Consider the following 15,734-nt stretch of genomic DNA (forward strand, 5'->3'; position numbering starts at 1 on the left):
GACACTTGTCTTCAGCAGTTGTGCCAATGGAGGCCAATGCAGCAACTCCTCTTAGGCAGGACCCTTTGTTGGAAGTGGTAGCACTTGCGCCTTGGGGTTGATGACAGTATTGCTGAGCCTTACAAAGACACCTTGGTGAATACTTCTCTGCACAGCTCATGATGGTGCTCAATGGGAGAATGGGGTACCCTGCAATCTTTGGTCAGGACTGGCTTTGTTGCTTCTCAGCAGTCAGCTACTTCTGGGTTTCACACTCCCTGGGAACACACTGGTTTTCTCCTCCTAGACAGTCTCTCCTCCCCCTCATGGACCAGGTACCCGCCTTCCCTCTGTGAGCAGACACAAGTCTAGATACCTAGGCAGACACTGAGCATCCCCAGTAAGTTTCAGACATCAGCCTGTGGGAGACTGGCTATTGTACAGATACCAGTCCTGATCATACAGCAATACTCCATGTCCACAGGGAGCACTCCCTTCTTAAGTCATGGAGGATTTGGAACTGAAACAAAGTGGGGTGGTTTGGATCCCAGTTTTAGACACATTTTCCAGATAGTGAATTTGGATCCACTGTCTCGTGCTTCAGAAATGGTTTGAGTTAGCTCTTAAAGTATCATATCTATGCTCCAGATACAGCCTTTGTGCAAAGTGATGGTTCGCACAGCACTTAGCAAGTGGGCTGGATCCACGCAGGAGTATCAAAAACATGGGCTCAATGAATTGTGAACGCTCTGCACCTGGCTGCCATCACCTTCTTGAACACTAATGTGTGACACAGATAAAAGGGCAGGCCCTGCTTATATCCTTCCTCATCTTGAACAACAAACTGCAGTTCCATTCTTTACCTGTACCATCTATGAAAGGGCAGTGCTCATGAGGACTTAGGGGGTTATTCTAACTTTGGAGGAGGTGTTAATCCGTCCCAAAAGTGACGGAAAAGTGACGGATTTAACACCAGCCGTATTACGAGTCCATTATATCCTATGGAACTCGTAATACGGCTGGTGGTATATCCGTCACTTTACCGTCACTTTTGGGACGGATTAACACTCCTCCAAAGTTAGAATAACCCCCTAAATCTGCAGCCTTTTGCTAACAAGGCTCTTGGTGAATTTGTAAAGGCAGCCCTGCCTCCTTGCATTGTTTGTGACAAGCCTATGATGCTGTGACCACACTATGTGATTCCAGGATCAAAGTAAAGTAAGGGTACCAGTTTCTCATGCTGTGTGCACTCAGGGCAAGGGTACCTGCCTGCTTACCATGGACAGGCCATTCTCATCTGGAAACCTCTGCCTTCAGCATATGAACTGCTCTCCCCAGTTTCAGTGCTCTACATGGGCTCCCCGGTTGTTTCTAAGCAAGTTTCCATTGCTTAGAAAGAACTGGGGAGCCCATATGGATCGCTGCCATGTCAGCCCATGTAGAGCACTTAAGGTGGAAGCATGCTTACGGCGATGACAAACGGAAGCCCCTGTAGTGCGATGAAGGGTATGGAGCACAGGCAGAGCACTGCAGGTAGAAACAAGCCTAGAGCACTGAAGGTGCAGGGTTCGTGCAAAGCATTGACGGTGGAAGCATGCAGCTGTGAAGGTAATAGCACATATATTTCTCAAGGTGACAGTATGCCTAAAGTGATGAACAAGAGAAGCCCCTTTAGGGTGATGAAGATGGGGAGTTTATGTAGGGCCCCTGCTAAGCTACAGAAGCCACGAACATACGTCATATTTGAGTGCAAATAAAAAATGAGGAGGCCACAGAATCTTTGCAGTGGAGTTCACTAGTGATGAATGTGTTGGAATCTGTAGATGAGTCTGTGGCACAGACATGCCCTCTGGCGTTTCACCTCAAGAAAGGTCATCCGTTGGAACTCCCACACACTAACCGATCCTGCAGCAGTTCTAGCTCTGGAGGTTCTGGTGTATGTAGTTCTTGCTGAAGGGTGACTGTCGTACATGCTGTAGATGGCAGGTTTAGGAGTCCCCCTTGGCAGTCACTCCAAGCACCTATGGGGTCTTGAGTTGTTTTGGGTACAGCAGTCATCGTATTCTTCTGTTGCATCGTGTCACTTCTGTAATGGAAATCCAAGTTACAATTTTTCCTAACGTGGGATCACAGAAATCGACATCTTAGTGGTGATTTCACCAGGAGATACAACCTGTACCTTGTCAACAGAAAGACAATACATTTTTTTTACAGGTGCCTTTCATGGAGGATCTACGCACAAGCTTTGAAGATGGTCTACCTCTTCACAGGCATAGTATGTAGCTATCAATTACCAAACCTATCTCTGCAAAAATGCATTCCTTCCCCATTGAAAGCTGGGATCGAGTCATTATGCCTAGACTAACCTATTATCTCTAGGACTGCTGTGACTTGCTTGGTCTGACACTAATAAAGCTCAGAAATCCAATTTCTTCTTTTACCATTTTTTGAAATGTATTTAACTTGGTGTTTCTGCAGGGTACAGTTTTAGCAGGTGCTCACAACGTCAAGAGAGAGACACACACTTCCATCCTCCCTCCTGAAATCTGTCCATCATGCTCACCTGCAAAGATAGTGCTCATCTTGTCCAAGCAGCTCACCGTAGCTGTGCAGGTAATCAACACCAGGCAGAGAATCCAGCGGAGGATATCCCAGGCAAGGTGGGGGGTCTCTGTGTCACTGCAACAAACACAAGCAGTGATTGGGGTGAGGTTTCTGTCAAGCGCCTGTATCATTTTATTAAAACTCGCCACAGACATTTTTAACTGGTGGAAGACCTCAAGTTGTCCATTCTTCAAAAAGTACAGGAGGGAGCGTGGGGAGGAAGATGAGCGTGTGTGCTGTAGGGTAATACGTCCATTAATGTCTCCACTGCCAGTTTCCCAACTATTAATATGCAGACAGTGCACACAGTGTGTGTAGTCTACATCCCTTATCTTTTCTTTAGCACACAGTAGCACTGCCTAAGTCCCGATTTTTTTAAAATCATGGCCTGCGGCTTAAACTGAGTCTGCAGTGGATGCTTGTCCCATTGACCTCTCTTGACAGCGCTGTGGGTTTAATTCGCTAATATTTTATTTTGATGATTGTGTTTTTATCCTCACCTGGATATGGCTTACTCCTCGATATCAAGGAACAAGATACTCTAGGCTCTGGGGCGAGGACTTATGGACATACAAGCAAAACGACAATTCAATGTTTGAGTGTTCTCTTTTCTGTAGAAAGTAAGCCTTTAAATGCCACTTGTTGCAATCTAGAATCCTCTTGTGGCCATTTGGTGCCTCTCTTCACTCCAATCACAGTCTCTGCCCGGGACACAACTCTTGTTATCCTTGTTCCTTCTCCATTCCTCCCCAGACGACTTGCTATCCTTGTCCCTCTTCACACACCCCTGTGTTCTAACACTTTGCGTGACGCAGCTCTGTCTTTTAGGCACTTCCTGCCAACCTGCAATTAATCACTGATTTTCTTCAATCTTGGCTTCTTGATCCACACTGAATGAATCTGCATCTTAAAATGCAAATAAAATCCCATTGTTGATACACCAGAAGCCGAAAATGCATCCGTTCTATCCTTTGTACCGCCTCTTACTCGTCCATGAAGCACCGAAACCCGATTCACTCTGCAGCTTTGGGCCATGCATCCTTTGTCATGGATTCATTCGTTCGTTCCCCCATGTTATATTTGTCGCACTGACCTGGCTGATAAACAGTTCGAATTGGTGGTACCATTAAATTATACCTCACTTCTTGGACCGCAGCTAGTAGTCGCGTAGACATTTCTACACTTGGGATTCTTTGTGAGTTTAATGCTGGTTGTGCACTTGAAGATACACAAGTATGATGGAATAATATATGGTTTATTTCAGCGTTACCAGCTCTCCCCTCCGGTCAGCGATAAAATACAAAACCTACCATGTGACTGGTGATGACATCAACAAACACAAAGGTTTATGTCACCGTGGGCTTACTTGGGTGATCCAGTTCAGATTACATGTACTATCATTGTCATGTTTAAGGCTTCCTTAGGTTTTTTACCACTCTCAAGGTTTGAGTACATGTTTACCAATTTGTATGACGTAGGGCACCCTTTGCCATCACCCTGTCCGCAGTATTACTCGCTGTGATTCCCTCGGCTGTAGGAATGTCCTATCTTTATTTCCTTTGCTCCTGTTATTTATTCTTTATGTGCTCGATCCCTGCCCGGGCTTTTAGTTATACCCCTGAACCATGTCATCCACCCAGGAAAGACACGCGTATTAGGGTTCATTAAAAGCTAATACTAGCCTTAATTCACTCTTTATGTTCTCCTTAGTACCCCTCTACTTCCCTGCTTACGCGGTCCTTTTCGCCCAAGTTGCACCGTCATTGTACGGGCACTTGGTAGCTCCAGGTGCTGCAGCAACAGCCAGCTGTGCTGTGAAGGAAGAAGGGGGCGTTAGCTCATCTTGGGCGCTGCGCCCTCTTCTGGTGACATCACTAAGCGCACGCTGATTTGGTGACGTTTTACTTATGTCACTGCAATGTGGAAACTCACTCAGGGCCCGTGGTACGCAGTAGGTTTTGTAGGTCCACGTGCTCTGCAGAATCAGCGCGTGCATTGCTCCAGAGGAGGGCTACCTTACATAACATGATTAAAATAAAAACACCTTACTTGGATGTTTCATGTCTGGTATCAGACTTCGCGCTCTTTTCCGTCACCCCAGCTAGTCTTTGAGTCAGGCTGTCCCTGATTTGTGATCGCCAGATGAACACAGCTATCTCACATTTCACTCGTTTTAGCGAGACAAACGCTTGGCGGTCAAGTTCAACTCTCACTAACAACAGGATAAATCTCACACTTATTCGGAAATGCTAGAACCTGGCCTCTAAACGCACCCCATGTTCTGGTTTGAGCCGGGCGGCTTTTGCGAGAGCTGTACGAGCTCTCGAAAGTAACAGCCTCTGAGGAAGCCATTCGACAGACTCCTTCCTTAGATGGGAGTTGTCTGCTCCTATTGGTTACGAGCAAGAGAGAGACTAAAACAGGGCTTTACGGAAGTTACTGTCGTCGGGCCCAGTGCAGCTTCCTACGTCACCCTTCTTCACTGATATCTCCCCTTAGTTCTAGACATATTTGAACATAGCTATCTTAATAAAATAACTGTGAACAAATCTGAAGGGGGGGGGGCGATGATTTTTATTTTTCAACTGGGGGGGTGTATTACATTAAAAAGTTTAAAAATCACTGCCTTGTGGTAATGATCCAGATATGGCAACTAAGGTAGCTGTGGAGGAACGGAAGAAAGGCAGGTGAGTTGGTCAGGCGGACGAGCACACATTCAAAATGAATGGTCGGTCGGTCATTAATTTCATATTAACAAATTTGCCAAACAGTTCCCAGTCTCACCACATGGAGGTAGCATACACTCATTGGTAGTAACAGGAGAGGATTTTAAGCACTAACACTGCTATCGTTACCATACAAGTGTATATATTTCAGATATAAAATAGCCTCTCATGCTTTGCAGGGTCGGCACTCCAAGTAAGGTGTAGTGATACACCAACCAGCCAAAAGCAAGATGTGAGAGGGCATTGCATATTCATATGAGAGGCGCCAAATCCTACTCTCTCTCTATATATATACATAAATAATTGGTAACAGGCGTAAAGAAAGCAGCTGCCAAGCCACACATTAAAATGTAGACATTATAGAACACCATTTCTCAATATTTCACCCTGCAGAACAAAGCACTAATATTTTACCAATGGCCTTTGTGTTTCTGGATAAGCACTTTCTCAGTTAGTTTATAGTAAAGGTTGGTTGACAACAACTCTCACACATTAAATTATGTATTTCATAGATGCATTGTACACAAAAGGAACCTTTTTTGGTCTGCACTAGTGTTTTTTAATAATGTTTAAATCGGGCCAAAAATGCAAGCCATTTCCATGTTCAATTACACAGCATTAGCTTGGACCCAATTTCAAATTATGGGAAATCATTTTTATAGATAAATAATGTATAAACATTAGTTATATTCCCGAAATAATGTAATCATGTTGTCGATGAAGGCTCACTGCAGTGAGAAGGTTGCGTTTGGACAGTGGAACAAGGGAACTTAGGCGGTCATTCTGACCTTGGCGGACGGCGGAGGCCGTCCGCCAAGGTACCGCCGTCAGAACACCGCACCGCGGTCGAAAGACCGCGGCGGTGATTCTGACATTTGCCCTGGGCTGGCGGGCGGCCGCCAAAAGGCCGCCCGCCAGCCCAGGGCAAATCAACCTTCCCACTAGGATGCCGGCTCAGAATTGAGCCGGCGGAGTGGGAAGGTGCGACGGGTGCAGTTGCACCCGTCGCGTATTTCAGTGTCTGCTGGGCAGACACTGAAATACTTTTTGGGGCCCTCTTACGGGGGCCCCTGCCGTGCCCATGCCATTGGCATGGGCACGGCAGGGGCCCCCAGGGGCCCCGCGGCACCCCCTACCGCCATCCTGTTCATGGCGGGAGAGCCGCCATGAACAGGATGGCGGTAGGGGGTGTCTGAATCCCCATGGCGGCGGAGCGCGCTCCGCCGCCATGGAGGATTCAGACGGGCAGCGGAAAGACGGCGGTAGCCCGCCGGCTTTCCGCTTCTGGCTGCGGCTGTACCGCCGCGGTCAGAATGCCCGGCGGAGCACCGCCAGCCTGTTGGCGGTGCTACCGCCGACCTCCGCCCTGGCGGTAATTACCGCCAGGGTGAGAATGAGGCCCTTAATCCCTAAACGTTTATGGAAGTAGAGGAAGCTCTGTTTTGACATGCAAAGCGAATTGGTGTGCAATTAAGGAAATGTCGAGCCTTGATAAAGCGTTTTTCTGTGAAACACATGTTGGCGATGAAATATAAAAAAAGTGGATTATGGTTAATATGATGTGAAGACAGGTGGATTACAAGATTATGATAAGAAGGAGCGTGCGCGTTTGTGAAGATGGACTATCAAATCAATATATAAATGTTGGACTCATTACATTTGAGATATCTGGATAAGCAAGTTTCCATTTTTGATACAATTAACTAACACATTTAGGGCCAGATGTAGTAAAAGGGTTTTTCCCATTCTGTGTCAATGGGAAAATGTGTTCATACATATGGCCCTTAGTTCCTACACTCCACATATTCAATGTCACTCCAGATAACGTTTCTCTCTCCTGACAATATTATATTAAACCCAGTCTGTGGTAGTCCTACCATTTGCCCCAAATCGTAGCATGTTTCAGGGGACACCCTCTGGCCAAGTATATGGGTTCTTCCTGCTTAGCACACCAATCAAGTCCCGCACACCACTCTGTTAATCTGGGATGCTTAGAGGCTTTCCATTTATGGGCAAAGTCTGGTTTAGCAAACACCGTGGCCACGCCCACCGAGTAGCGTTAACCTTGAGTGCCCCTTAGGACATCGAGTATACCCAGCAGAGCTCGTCTGGGTGAAAACTCGATTAACCACCCTAAAAAACAGACCAGGCCCCCCTCAATTCGATTCCAATATCTGCAGTTTAGGGCATTGCGTAAAAGAAGTCCGCATCCGGGCAAGTACACACAGGTGGAAGAGTTTGCCGGCACGCTATAGCCGCTGGGGAGTAAGGTAGGTCGTGTGACGATAGTTCCGTTGAATCAATCTGAGGATATTTCAGTCTCTGATGGGGTCGTCTGGGCTAGTCGCCAGTCCAGGTCATCTAGGGGGCCTATGCTATTTTCCCAGCTTTGGTTTACGATTTTTTCCAGGGTGGTCGCAACCAAAGTGCAGTACGTCTTTGTGATATGCCACCTCTTCCTAATCGGCCTATTAGCAGTTCGGCCTCAAACTAGTTATGTTCAGGCTAGTCCACAATGCTAGTCTTACAAGTGGCCAAAGCATGAAACTGTGTCTGCGACAAGTTAAAAGTGTGTTTGCAAGTCTGCCTGCCAGACCTCTCCTAAAGCCGTAATGCCGATTTTATTTCAATTTGTGATGCCTTCCGGTTGTGCAGTGTGGTATGGACTTTTTAGCTTTATGGGTTAAATTAAGTAAAAGGCATAAAGAAAGAAAATTGACAAACGAATTTGTATATTCCATTTTATGTTCTATGATGATACTGTATTAATATTAAACATATGTTTATACAGTTATTGTCATAAGTAAGGCGATTCCCATAATTTAAAATAGGATTAGCAATTGGAGGTAAGGGTGCAGAGCTGCTTAGATAGATTAAGGAGGGATTTTCAAAACGAGAAAAGGAGTGCTGGAGAAGAGAGAGAAAGATGTTGAATAGACTGCAAGCTGCAGTCATTTGGCCTGAGAGGGCATTACCTGGAAGGCGCAGGCCTGGGCGTGCTGTGGTTAAAATGACCATCATGGGGTAGAGATCGGCCGTGGCTCGCGGTGACTCTTGTTCTCTTCATCGCTTTCTCTAATACAAGAAACAAAGTGGTCCATCAGAAGATGTGCAGTTGTTGATCTCTGTTTGAGTCACTGAGCCAAAGGTAACAGTCCGGAGCAGGGAAGCATGCGACTTTCCCTTCTATAATCCAGTGCAAGAAACGACAAGTCATGCTTGTCTTTCACTAGTGAAAGCTTTCCCAATACCCTGTCCCACAGCCACAATAGTAACAGTCATCCATTTACTTTCAACCAAATTAAGGTGCGGTAAATGTCAATTTTCCCTCTCTGATCCCTGCTATTCTTCCAATCTCTCAGTAAATACGTCTTTGCCTTTCACCTTGTGCAGAACCCAATGCCTTTGACTATCGATACATTGGTGAATTACATTTTGTCACTCGGCTGTCGCCCCTGTTATTTTACAAGATAGCAGTATCCCTTACTCCCTCGGGGAAGCTCACTCGAGGTTGTGTGATACCGGAACTAGGCCAGTGTATTGACCTAAAGGTATACTGCGTCCAATACATCGCCTACCATAACACTGTCATGGGAAGTATACTAATATTTTCACCGTTACATCTTTGACCTAACGTTATTAGCTATTGTATTCACTTATTAAACTTACCTATGTTTACCTTACAGTGTTTTGTTATGACTATACAATGGATGCAATATAATTGTCAGGCGAGATATTATTTGAGATGCACCTCTCGCAACCACAGTGAAGCTCAACCTTTTTACATCCAGCAGCTCCTGAAAAGTCCAATTGTTTTTCTGCCCACACCCCGCAGTCATGTTTGCTTTTATCCACTATCCCTTGAAAATGACTGCCCCTCTGCCAGGATAACCCAATGAAACAAGGGCCTCTACTGCTCAGGCCCCTCCCCCCAGTGTGAAACCCAGTGCCTCTTCTGCAAACAAGATAAAGCCTGGCCCCTTTCCAGGGTCACACATTGAACTATACTCCTCTCTAGCAAATGCAGACAAATATGTTCCCTTTCCAGGGTCCCCACTGAAGCATGGTTCTATTCCCTGCTCCAAAAGTGAGACGAAGCCCTATTACATTAATATACCTCTGTTAGTTTGCTACATCCTGTCACTATTGACAAATACCTTGTTTGATCCTCATATGAACCCACTGGTCCCACTAGCTAGCTCTTTGTTAAAGCTCAGTCCTTTTCCCACACCCATCTGACGTTAGTCCCTCTTTTGTGCTACATCACAACATTGGAAAAGTTAGGAGCTTCCTTAAAGACAATGACGCTGGAGAGCATCAATAATCGCTGGTATAGACCTTTGGCTCCAACTTGCCCATGTATGTTTTTCTGATTTTCAGCACAAGGCTGCACCTTTTTCTGTTTACTTTAAAGCATTCTACCCACAGTGATTGGAATCTTCTAAAAGATTTACAGTACCTCTACCTCAAACTATGTCGATTGTTAAATGCCCTCTCATTCGTTATAGCCCTTGCCTGCGGCTAGCTATGGCCTTTAACTCATGCGGGGGCCCTTAGTGCTTGGCCTACCCTTTGGCAGTGGTTTAGAATGCTCCAATAAAGCTCATCAGTTTTCTCCTCTAAGCTATAGTTCCTCGCTCCACCTCTTCTAAAACGATTCATATTTCTTCTTTGCCCACTATTTCAACAAAGAACCACCTAGATTAAGGTGCTCCACTTCACAAACTGAGACAGTGCACCTGATAGGTAATTCGGTCCCATTTGGGCAGTACCAAACATCCTTTCAGTAGGTTATGAAGTTGTTATTTCCAATTTTAAGGTCAAGCAAGTTAAAAAAAAAAAAAGTGAATTTGGGCTCACAGCACTTGAAACCCAGTGCTGATCAAGAGGTAACAGCTGAAAGGGCTCAAATGGAGTAGTGTCTTTGCTTATTATTTCCTGATTCGATCACACATTGCAAGAATAGTTAGATGAACGTAATGGAGTGCAATATTTAATCAAGAATAAAATGCTGAATCTGTTCGATTCAATTTCTAACCTATTTGGAAATCTGAAACAAGTTCAAATTAGTTTGACTAACTGGATATGGACTTATGTATCATCCCAAGTACTGAAATGCAACCCTGTGCCATTATCATACACTTACCTGCCGTCTCTGATTACATTACATGCACTATTTTTGTCAAACATAATTACTCAGTTTATTTATGAGACCTTGCAGGTGTACAATCGTTTCAAAATTACCTGCACAATAGAATGTATGCTTAGTAGAAGCAATGAGAAAATGCAGCATTAGCATTATATGAGAGATGTGACTAACAGTAATTACCAGGGGCTGACTATATTGATGTTGTTGTGGCAGGAATGTCTCATGCATGGTAAAGGGGCACGTACACCTACCTTGAGTGACCCACCTGCGTGTGAAACTGGTATCCTGATTTTTCTTTGGCCCAGCTTATTCGCTAATGTAGCATACAGGGAGTGCAGAATTATTAGGCAAATGAGTATTTTGACCACATCATCCTCTTTATGCATGTTGTCTTACTCCAAGCTGTATAGGCTCGAAAGCCTACTACCAATTAAGCATATTAGGTGATGTGCATCTCTGTAATGAGAAGGGGTGTGGTCTAATGACATCACCACCCTATATCAGGTGTGCATAATTATTAGGCAACTTCCTTTCCTTTGGCAAAATGGGTCAAAAGAAGGACTTGACAGGCTCAGAAAAGTCAAAAATAGTGAGATATCTTGCAGAGGGATGCAGCACTCTTAAAATTGCAAAGCTTCTGAAGCGTGATCATCGAACAATCAAGCGTTTCATTCAAAATAGTCAACAGGGTCGCAAGAAGCGTGTGGAAAAACCAAGGCGCAAAATAACTGCCCATGAACTGAGAAAAGTCAAGCGTGCAGCTGCCACGATGCCACTTGCCACCAGTTTGGCCATATTTCAGAGCTGCAACATCACTGCAGTGCCCAAAAGCACAAGGTGTGCAATACTCAGAGACATGGCCAAGGTAAGAAAGGCTGAAAGACGACCACCACTGAACAAGACACACAAGCTGAAACGTCAAGACTGGGCCAAGAAATATCTCAAGACTGATTTTCTAAGGTTTTATGGACTGATGAAATGAGAGTGAGTCTTGATGGGCCAGATGGATGGGCCCGTGGCTGGATTGGTAAAGGGCAGAGAGCTCCAGTCCGACTCAGACGCCAGCAAGGTGGAGGTGGAGTACTGGTTTGGGCTGGTATCATCAAAGATGAGCTTGTGGGGCCTTTTCGGGTTGAGGATGGAGTCAAGCTCAACTCCCAGTCCTACTGCCAGTTCCTGGTAGACACCTTCTTCAAGCAGTGGTACAGGAAGAAGTCTGCATCCTTCAAGAAAAACATGATTTTCATGCAGGACAATGCTCCATCACACGCGTCCAAGTACTCCACAGCGTGGCTGGCAAGAAAGGGTATAAAAGAAGGAAATCTAATGACATGGCCTCCTTGTTCACCTGATCTGAACCCCATTGAGAACCTGTGGTCCATCATCAAATGTGAGATTTACAAGGAGGGAAAACAGTACACCTCTCTGAACAGTGTCTGGGAGGCTGTGGTTGCTGCTGCACGCAATGTTGATGGTGAACAGATCAAAACACCGACAGAATCCATGGATGGCAGGCTTTTGAGTGTCCTTGCAAAGAAAGGTGGCTATATTGGTCACTGATTTGTTTTTGTTTTGTTTTTGAATGTCAGACATGTATATTTGTGAATGTTGAGATGTTATATTGGTTTCACTGGTAATAATAAATAATTGAAATGGGTATATATTTGTTTTTTGTTAAGTTGCCTAATAATTATGCACAGTAATAGTCACCTGCACACACAGATATCCCCCTAACATAGCTAAAACTAAAAACAAACTAAAAACTACTTCCAAAAATATTCAGCTTTGATATTAATGAGTTTTTTGGGTTCATTGAGAACATGGTTGTTGTTCAATAATAAAATTAATCCTCAAAAATACAACTTGCCTAATAATTCTGCACTCCCTGTATATGCTGAGGCCTCGGTCTGTCTGTATTCTGTGACAAGGAAGGGCTCACCAATCATGTCCTCTGTCCTAAAATGGAACCTTTGTCCTGGGATAACAATGTGTGCAGCGTACTGCTTTTTGCAGATTATAGTACTAACATATTTTTTCTGATTTAGATGGAGTGCAGCTGGCCCCAACTGTGTACATTTCTGCTTTTTTGTGACAACCAGATCCATGCACTGGCAATCCGTGTCAGGTGCATGTGTGTAAGGTATCAATAGTTGCAAGACTCCATGTTGTAAGGAGAGTCTTTTTGCCGGGACCAGCTGTATCCATTTAGGATTGTCCCTGGTTTAACTTTGAAGAAGATGAAGAGTTTGCTTGGCCCTGCAGGAGGAGAAGCCCAGCCATGTTAAAGAAGAGTGGAGCACCCAGAAGAGTGGACGTGTGAGTGTGACTGGCAGCGATGCAAGCTGTGAGGGGGTCACTAGGTTTCTCTGTGCGGTTCACGTGGAGAACTGCATGAAGAATTGACAAACCCCTGAGTGACATCATGTCATCCGGCTTCACAGCGGTGCAACCAGATGCACCTGTTCTGAGGCTCTCCTAAAGTTCTTAGATTCCTGCTAGGCCTGGCTACACCACCATAGCTTAGCACCCTGCCACTACCCTGGAGGCTGCAACCGCCAAAGATAAGCGACTGCTGCAGAGGGCTTCCATGTTGTTGAACCTCAGTGGCGCGAACTGAGAGGCAGGCCACTGCCTGTGATCCAGCTAGCCGAGATGCGGACTCTGCGACTGGGAAGAGTGCACCACACCCTCTTCTGTACTGTAACCCAATGCACAGGGAACATGAGGCCTGAATGTAAAACAGCTAGACTGTGTCTTGGATGCAAACATAACTTAAAGAGAGCATTCAAGCACTTTTATTCAAGATATGGACTGCACTGATCCACAGCTTAGCAAACCTAATATTTGCTCACAGAGGCTTAACAGTGAACTCTCACGGGTTCCTGAGGACTTTCTAGGCCTTTTTACTGCTGCTAGTACCTTGTGGTAGTGTAGGAATGGTAGAAACGGTGTTAGGACATTGGGGATGGGGTGGGAATTATAGAAATTGTGCTAGAGTGCTGTAGTTTGCCTGGGAATGATAGAACTTGGCGAGAGCCCTAAAGTGTGCTAGGACTCTACACCTGAACCTCCATTACTCGGTGAAGTATCCCATTTTGCTGTGATAGTTAGTTATTTCTTTTACTCAGATAAGAACTGGACTCAACAGGACATTTTTGTATCGATTGTTTGGCTATTTGAGGGGTGAGCTTGACCCAGTATTAGAGCAATAGAATGGAAACCAAAGGCAATTTACCCAAACCACAGTGTTGTGGCCCAGTTGTCCAAGTTTACTTGGTGGTCCCCGAACGGAATCTGTCAGATGGACAGTGAGGACTGATTTGTAGGGATGGCTTCCTTCTTACCCGATGGACTTAACGTGATGTAAAATTGCCCAGGGTAAAACCCGTAATGGAATATGCCAGATCTTCCTTGGGGTGATTTTACCACAGAGTTCTGAGTCATTCACTTTGAAATGAGTGATAGCATACAGAGCATGAGCAGCACACCTGAAATCCACACCTTCCCCTCATTCTGCCCTCTTTTGCTGTGCAAATTTCACTAAAATGTGCTTGCAGAGAAACGGGGTTGTGTAAAACTACTGCTTTACACATGATTTTGGAATCAGGCTCAAACTTTGCTTGCACCCTATCCTCTGAGCCCTACGCCTGCTGCACTATTGACAGCTATGCCCCTGTTGCTCTGCCATCTTATGGCCTCTGTTTAGGGACATTCCACATCTCTCGTACAGATCCCCCTTCAGAAAAGCGGGATTTCTTAGCTACTCGCAGATTTTTTTTGCTCCCTGCACATTTGCATTATTTTGCAAATTTTCAACATATTTTTGACATTTTGGAAATTAACCAGAATTTCATACGCCTCCGTATTCTCTTTCCAACTGGAACTTAAGCTAGAACGAAAGTATGCAGAAATATCAGAAAATATTGAGGAATCTCTGGGTGAAAGGCTAAGAAGCTATAGTGTAAACATAAATTTGCAACACTGCAGGTGGTGACTGAGGTACTTATTGTATTTTTTTTTATAGTAGCACAACTGAGTTGCAGGCTGGTATGAGCAATTGCTACCTGCCTGGTACAGCATTACTGAGGAGTCACGTATCCCAAATCACTCAGTCACTCAGTGACTCCTGTGACCTATAACTGAGAGTAGTAAGCAAATGTGCGCTGGCAGAGTACAAACAATTCAAGAGGGGGCTGGGGAAAGGTATGCGAGGATACACATTCCCTGGCATCAGAACACAGAAAGGCTGCTGAGATTTTGTGAAGGGGGAATAGATACGTCAAATGGACACCTTTATACCAGGTATCAAGTTGCAGCTGAAGAGAAATATGCATATGGGGACAGAAACCCTTTATTTTTTGGTTTTTGAGACAGTCAGTGATATTGAAAATGTAAACAGGGACTGCCGTTTTCTTCACTTTTCTCATTATTTTTTTCACTGACTTAATAGCTATTGCTACATTTCACTGTCATTGTCCAGTATTTTAGTTCCTTTTCCAGAAGAAATGTGAACATGCTTTTACAGATTTTTCTATATATGTTTCTGCAGAGTTGGATTACCTTTAACTACAAGTTCCTGCTTCACTAGCTCCTCCAATTTGGAAAGTCACCTATAAACAAGTGCCATTTAGGAATGGTACAAATGAACGCTAGTCCAGTACAATTCCTGTATATATATATATATATATATATATATATATATATATATATATATATTTTTTTTTTTCTTTTTTTTTCTTTTCTTATTATGTATTTCTCTTTCCTACCAAGGCTGGAAAGTGACCATTGCAGCAAAGTTAATGTGTTGGGCTAAGGGAAGTATGACATCACAGACAGAGAGGATGCTGAATGCAAGTGTTAGGAAATGCTGATTGGTTAACTTGCTGAGCCAATGCCTCGGGAAGGTATGAAGAGAGGATTGCTATGAACTAATGTAGGAGAATTTTAAGGTGGATAAGATTTCTCCCTACTTTGAGAGTTTCCTGAAAACATAGTTCTGTTCATTGTCTGGGGATATAAGCATCTCTCTTTTAAAACTAAAAAAAAATGGTGCAATGAGAATATTTACTGGGGTTGGTAAATAAAGGGAATTCTTTGATGAAAAGGGATTTACCAGTTCCAAAGCTGATCCTTAAAAATGGAAATGAATATCTATAGCAAGTACTTACATTTTTTTTTTAAGTTCAAGAAGCAGAAGAGGTGCTGAGATTTGGGGTAAGACGTTCAATATCATAAAGAGAAGGGATGTCCAGTCATTTTGGAGGATGGGACCCACG

At 44.4% G+C, this 15,734-nt stretch overlaps 1 protein-coding gene across 2 annotated transcripts in view; it reads right to left on the reverse strand.

The window, feature by feature from the left end:
- Positions 1-1,580: 1,580 nt before the first annotated feature.
- LOC138299811 (uncharacterized) overlaps positions 1,581-15,734 on the reverse strand; it is a 90,271-nt gene continuing 76,117 nt past the window's right edge. The window contains exons 1-3 of one of the 2 annotated variants that reach the window (XR_011204838.1): positions 4,857-4,976; positions 2,543-2,658; positions 1,581-2,065 (exon numbers count right to left, since the gene is read on the reverse strand). Coding sequence is in view for 1 of the 2 variants with exons in the window: in XM_069238395.1 (XP_069094496.1) it covers positions 2,034-2,065; positions 2,543-2,658; positions 8,285-8,384 (248 nt within the window). In the remaining variant the exon portion in view is untranslated. Of the gene's footprint in view, positions 2,066-2,542; positions 2,659-4,856; positions 4,977-8,284; positions 8,385-15,734 lie in introns of those variants that run through there. The other variant, XM_069238395.1, reaches the window with a different exon arrangement.

The sequence above is a fragment of the Pleurodeles waltl genome, chromosome 6 (assembly GCF_031143425.1).
Source record: "Pleurodeles waltl isolate 20211129_DDA chromosome 6, aPleWal1.hap1.20221129, whole genome shotgun sequence".
Lineage (NCBI taxonomy): Eukaryota > Metazoa > Chordata > Amphibia > Caudata > Salamandridae > Pleurodeles > Pleurodeles waltl.